The following is a 6,016-nucleotide window of genomic DNA, read 5'->3' as shown; positions in this document are numbered from 1 at the left end:
ATAATAGCCAATCCAGAACTGAGCTCTCTCGGACACAGTCTGAGAGAGCAAGGTTTGTTGATCATTCTTTACTTTCTATTCTTAGGTAGTTAGCAGCTTCTGGAAACTCTCCTTTTCTTTTTCTTTTTAGTATAGTATAATAGATGTATATATCATAACATAATAAATCAAGCCTTCTGATCATGGAGCCCATCTCGTCTCTTCCTTCACCCCGAAAATCTTGTGACCAACCGACGACATCAGGGCAGAGAACAAAACAGCCAACCTGAGAGAAAATACTGTCACATCCATGTATGCATCCAATACAGCATTTGAGCATGGACAGAGACAGGCAATCTGACTTACTATTCAGTTTAAAATTTGAACAAAAAGCAGAAAAGGAAATTTTGGGAACGTCACATGAAGAACTGGGGAGAACTTTAGATGCTCTAAAAAAGCTGCTGTCTTGAGGAGGAAAGAGGGAGTTGGAAATTATCCAATTTGCTTTTTTTTGGGTCTTTTTTGTTTTGTTTTGTTTTGTTCTTGTTTAAATGATATGAAGGGTATCATGAGATGGGTCTGGAAGAGAAATAAAGCAGAAGTGATCAAAGGTAGTGGAAAATCTTCCATTAAGAAAGATAAAAATATTTACTGTGCTGGACAGTAAATATATATATTTTTGGGGACTATGAGGCCCAACAGAGTGTAAGATGAAATCACCATTTGTAGCAGAGCTGGGCAAGGTGCTGGTACCAGACTTCACTCAGACCTTGACTGATGTAATTTTATGCTGCCCAGGTATCACCTGAAATCATACACAGTTTACTGAAAACTGAGACTTGTTTTTAAATAGCTTGATTGAATATTTTTAGCATGTAAAATATTTGGGGTGAGGCTCAACCTTAAGTCAAAACACAAAAAACTTATAAACCTTGAAATACCACGGCCTTTCCCAAAGTTCTTGTCTGTAGAACCTGGGATATAATCTTTGTCTGATCTGCTTTCCTCAGGACATTTCCAGACTCTCTGATTTCCACTTGAAGTGTGTGTCCTACATGAAGGACTGTATGGGACCATATTGGCAAGGTAATATCTGGTTTTTATGGGTCTCAGAAAGTTCAAGGAAGAGAAGAAATGGCCAGTCCTTTGTGCAAATGGCCAGTTGTCTCCTTCCAGCTGAGCTCTTCTGCTGAAAGGTGAGCTGAATAGCTCTTATGGTCTACTCCAAGTAGCAGTGAACATTACAGTTTGTAAAAAATCAATTTAAAGACTTTAAGTTTTTCAAGGAACTGGATTTGAGCCCTAGAAGGTCATTAAGCTGGTTATAATAAAAAACAATTCCATCCAAGTTATTTGACATTTCAATAGCAACATCTTGTGTCCTGCTGTACAGATACTATCAGTGGGAAAAATGTTTTGTTCTCCCTGTGTAATCTCAGATGAAGCCTATTCTTTTTTTGACAAGTTTGGTTCCCAAAGGAGTTTACAGATTTCCTTGCTTGCAGCTGTAGGGAAAAAAAATAAATCAGTTTTTCAGTGAAAATGGTGTCCTAATTTCTGTGCTGAAATACAAAGCTTCTGTCACTTACACATCTTGTCAGGAAAAAAGGAAACAGTTAAATAAATGCTGACTTCTAAAGCTGAAAGTCAAAGTATCGGTTAAAAAATCACTGAAGTGTCTGATTTTAAAATATTTCAGCTCTACCCTCAAGACTTGTGAACTAAACAATGAAGAAAATTTTGAACAAAAGGCCTCAAGGAATTCTGGCAGATAAGACAAACTAAACATTCTTGCAACATGTCCTGGGTTTTGAGAGATTGTTATAAAATGACCTTTGCTGAGAATGACTAAAGAAATGAAATATAAAACAAATCTGATCTTAAAAGCAGTGAAAATCCAATAATGGTTTGCATCTTATTGCTTACAGTGATAAAATGTGACTATTAAATTAATTTCAGTTAAGGCTGTTAAACAGATTCTGCAGTGCTGATCAGATCTATATTTAAAAATGGCAAAATTTAATCCTGGACGCACATAGCCTGTCCTTTGCAGCTACTTGGAGGAATTAATTCTGCTCATGACTAGTTGCACATCCGAGAAGGAGAATATTGAATTCAGCCCCAGGATGAGCACAGGGCTGATTCAGGGCCTGGATGAGGAAGAAGCCTTGTGGTGTTGGGTGCAATGACCTCCATCCCGTGTGTATCCTGCTGCTGAGGGCCATTTTCAGAGGCCTGGGGTGGTGCTGCTTTGCCTGTGCGCTATAATCAGTGTTTCTGTGCCCTCAGCTCCTACCACGTCCCCCACGAGCTCTGTGAGGTGACAAACACAAACACAATCCTCCAGCGCCATCAAGTCTGGAGTCACTGGCGCAGGGCAGAGGGGCCCTCAGTGTGCCTGAGCTGCTGGTAGCCAGACCCATCCTTTGGGAATTGTCCCTAGGAGGAGTGATGCCTCAGGTTTTAGCTTTTATTTTCAGATTCTGTACTGCTTTAGTGTGTATTTCTGAGCTTCATATTAGGGGATAGTAAGCCCTCTTCACAGAGCAGGGAGATCAAACAATTCCTTCTCTAGCTGGGAATCAAGGATAATGACCCAAATTTCAGGCCCAAGAGCATAAACGGTGTGGGCTGAAGAGAGAAAAACAAGAAAAATGGGACTTGGACAATTAACTCCAACATGCAAATGGACCAAAACTTATAAAAGTGTGAGACCCCATGACCAGCAGTCCATTTTGTGTCCATTTTGGTTCATCCTGGGTGTAGTCTTAGCTGAGCTCTTGTGCTGCCCGACGTGGATCCATTGAGGCCTTCTAATAAAAGGAGACCTTCTACTTTTTTCTTTAGATCTGCCTGGTCTCTGTTCTAGGTCAGCCTTCAGAAGGCATGAGGAGCAGTGGTGCTTACCAGGCCATGGAAATCACTGCCACGGGGGGCAGAAGCCACCAGAAGTAGTCCCCCTTGTCGGAGTAGACGGCCATGAGCAGGCCCACCAGGATCCCGTTGTAGCCATGCAGCCCAGCCGCGATGGACGACCTGCCACGGAAACAACGGTGAGGCAGAAAGCTTTGCTGAAGGCAGCCCATCTCTGGGGCCCACAGAAGTGCATTTTGTAAGTGTCCTGCCCCTGTGAAAAAGCAGTGAGATTACTGATGTACTGCCTTGCACTGGCGTGTGGGAGGGGGAAAGTCTGGGGACTGCTGGATGATGGAGGGGGATCCCCGTGACTGAAAGGACCAGCATGGTTTGAGGATGGCTATCAGGGAGAAATAACTCTATGTTTTCAGGAAGACAGACAGCCACAGGGACAGGCCAGCTCTTCTTGGGCCACAACTCTGTCTTCACCTGAGTCTTCTGTCTCTGCATGGTAACTCACCAGTGAGCTCCAAATAATATCACAACCATCAATTTTTATTAAGTGCATGAGGACATGAGGTGCCACCTACCTGTCCTGGCTGAGGGCCAGCGCAGTTAATGTGGACACAGTGGTGCCAGTGCAGCCTGTGAGCATCCACCAGGGGCTCTGGATGAAAAGCCCCACTAAAATGATCAGCCCGCTGAGAGGGTTGTTGACAAACATCACCTGAGAGGTCCCTCGCAAGATCCAGTCCACCAGCTGAACAATTAAGGGCTTGCCTGGAGGAGATCAAGGCAAAACGCTGTTGAAAAGGCATCATTTTAGCAAAGCACAATCTTTGCAGCCCCTTTCTGGGCACAGAACAGAGGTGAAATATTAACATTTCTGTAAAACAGGTCTCTGATTGATTGTTGTCACTGCGTATTACCTGGCACTTGAGAGTTAATAGGGATGTACTGGGCCCTGCTATAAAATTTATGGAGGGACAAACACACAAGTGATTTATTTATGTTTGCCAGAGAATAGTCAAAGGATTATTTGCATGGTAGATCACTTTAGATTCTGCTGTAAAATCTATAAGGAGACAGACTCCTCTTGGTGTATAATTCAAATGCAGACGAGGACTGAAAATACTTTGTATGTATATAGGGAAATACGAAAAGGAAGTGATTTTTGCTGTTTTAGGAAGAAAATCAGCAACCTTGAACATGAAGGTATGGTGTATATGGGAGATGGGGGTCAAAGGTTTCTAAAAAGTATTTTGAGAGCTAAAGAACCTAAATTAGAAAGCAGTAATTATAGCTTGGACAGTACTCAGGGCAAAGAGGCACTTCCAGAGGACAAAGAGTTATTGCTCTTTGGAGAAGGTTATTGAACCTGGACAGAGTAAACAAACACCAAGCACAGATACCTCAGGTGAGTGCAGGGGGAAGGTGGGATGAAGGCATTGCAATAACATTTTGCTGCTTGTTCTCCTACTGCAAATTGACTTGAGTTTTTCCTCTGCCTCTCTTCTGGGAAAACTGCAACAATTTCTGAACTGCTGTGTGTTATTAAAGGATGATGCAAGCAGAATGGATGGGAAAGGGGAGCTACTTCCATGCACAAGATGTTCAGATGTTCATACAATGTGCATATGCAGGTTTTATCTTCTTCAAAACTTGAAATTAATCATCTTAATTTGATTGTTCATTAGATGCAGCTTAAGGTGCCAGGGTATTTTCTGAACATGGGCAATGACTTATTCCTAAGAATTCCTTCCAGGCAGGGTTAAGGAGGCAGAACAAGGAGGAGGAAGGGGTTCCTTAGAGGAAAATGACCAGGTTTGTCTGAACTAATTTTAATTAGTATTTGGTGTTGAGCTATGCAACAGGTATCAGCAATACACTCAGTCTCAGACACAAGTATTAGCTGTAAAAATTCAAATATAACAGAGGACAGTGGCCAAAGCTTTCCAGAACACTGAATAAGAAAAGTTGTTGACAAAGCATGGACCACTGGAGTAAAGAGAAAGCAGGAGGAGATATTCCCCTGTGTCTGGGGATAACGCTGGCCTGGCTGTAAATGGATGCCTCCTTTTTCTCTCCCATTGCTGGAGGAGTACTGCTAACAGCTCTAGCCTTGACAGAGGACCCACAGTCTTACACAACCTCTCAATCCCCAGTAATTATGGGTATCTTGGACTGTCTGCTCATGCATTGCTCCTGTGTGGACAGTGAACATTTGAGATCAGTCCTGGCTTCTATCTTATGGCATTGTAACACCCTCTCAGTGCTTATTGCTCCCCCAAGGCTGGGAACTCAAGAGCCTCTGCCTCTATCAGGAGGCAATTCCCCATCATCAGCCCACAGATGGATGAGAGACAGTGGCTGATCCAAGGCAGTTACAAAGGAGACTCAACCCCCAGCCCTGCTGTGTGATTCTGGCACTGCTATGTGAGATGTGATGCTAATGACATGTAACAGATTGAGTGTGAAAGACATCTCAGGACTGTGCTGAATTTTGCCTGCTGACATGGTGATGGCCAGAGGATGCAGTGAGATTGTCTTCCTGAGAGTGAGATGATTAAAAGGCCAGAGTTTGCCTTGAGCTTGGACCATGCTGCTCCTGCTCTGCCTCAGGGGGTGAAACACATTTCACTGGAAGTACTGATGGCAACAGGGATATCCCCAAGCACATCCTTCTGCTTACTTTTCATCCACTCTCCATATTCGTTCATTTCTCCTGTGAGATACCCAAAACTGTGGTGGATCCAGTTTCCACTTCTCCACAGCAGGTCCTGGGCTCTTGGCATCTCCTTCTTGTACAGCTCCCTCTCATTGGGATGTTCAGTCACAACGATCTCTCCAAGCTCCATCTTCTTCTGGGTGATGGTAAAGGGTAACTGTAAATCACAGAGACAATGTGTTAGAAAATCCTTTTGGGTTGGGCTCTGACAATCTTCAGAACCCAGTGCTGATATCTTTTATCAAGGGTGGGATGTTTATGGAGAAGGGATCTGCCAGATCTACAGCTGGGAGTGGTGTGTGCTGCAGTGGTGTCTCCTGTCAGGGATGGGGACCAGGCAGTGCCCTGCTGCTGTCATGGGAATGCGGCACACACACAGAGCTGCAGGGAGAAAGAGAGACATGGCACGGGTGCCTTGCAGCATCCCACCCTCACTCCAGCTCCTGATGCAGC

At 43.8% G+C, this 6,016-nt stretch overlaps 1 protein-coding gene across 1 annotated transcript in view; it reads right to left on the bottom strand.

Annotated features, from left to right (window-relative positions):
• Positions 1-5,699, bottom strand: part of LOC102032509 (urea transporter 2) — a 16,294-nt gene extending 10,595 nt beyond the window's left edge. Inside the window, exons 1-3 of the mRNA XM_031059647.1 lie at positions 5,528-5,699; positions 3,426-3,615; positions 2,887-3,015 (exon numbers count right to left, since the gene is read on the bottom strand). Of these exons, the coding sequence (XP_030915507.1) occupies positions 2,887-3,015; positions 3,426-3,615; positions 5,528-5,693 (485 nt within the window). The 5' untranslated portion in view covers positions 5,694-5,699. The remainder of the gene's footprint in view (positions 1-2,886; positions 3,016-3,425; positions 3,616-5,527) is intronic.
• Positions 5,700-6,016: the final 317 nt, after the last annotated feature.

This window comes from Geospiza fortis, unplaced genomic scaffold, assembly GCF_000277835.1.
Source record: "Geospiza fortis unplaced genomic scaffold, GeoFor_1.0 scaffold488, whole genome shotgun sequence".
Classification (NCBI taxonomy): domain Eukaryota; kingdom Metazoa; phylum Chordata; class Aves; order Passeriformes; family Thraupidae; genus Geospiza; species Geospiza fortis.
This window is presented reverse-complemented; position numbering and strand designations above follow the sequence as displayed.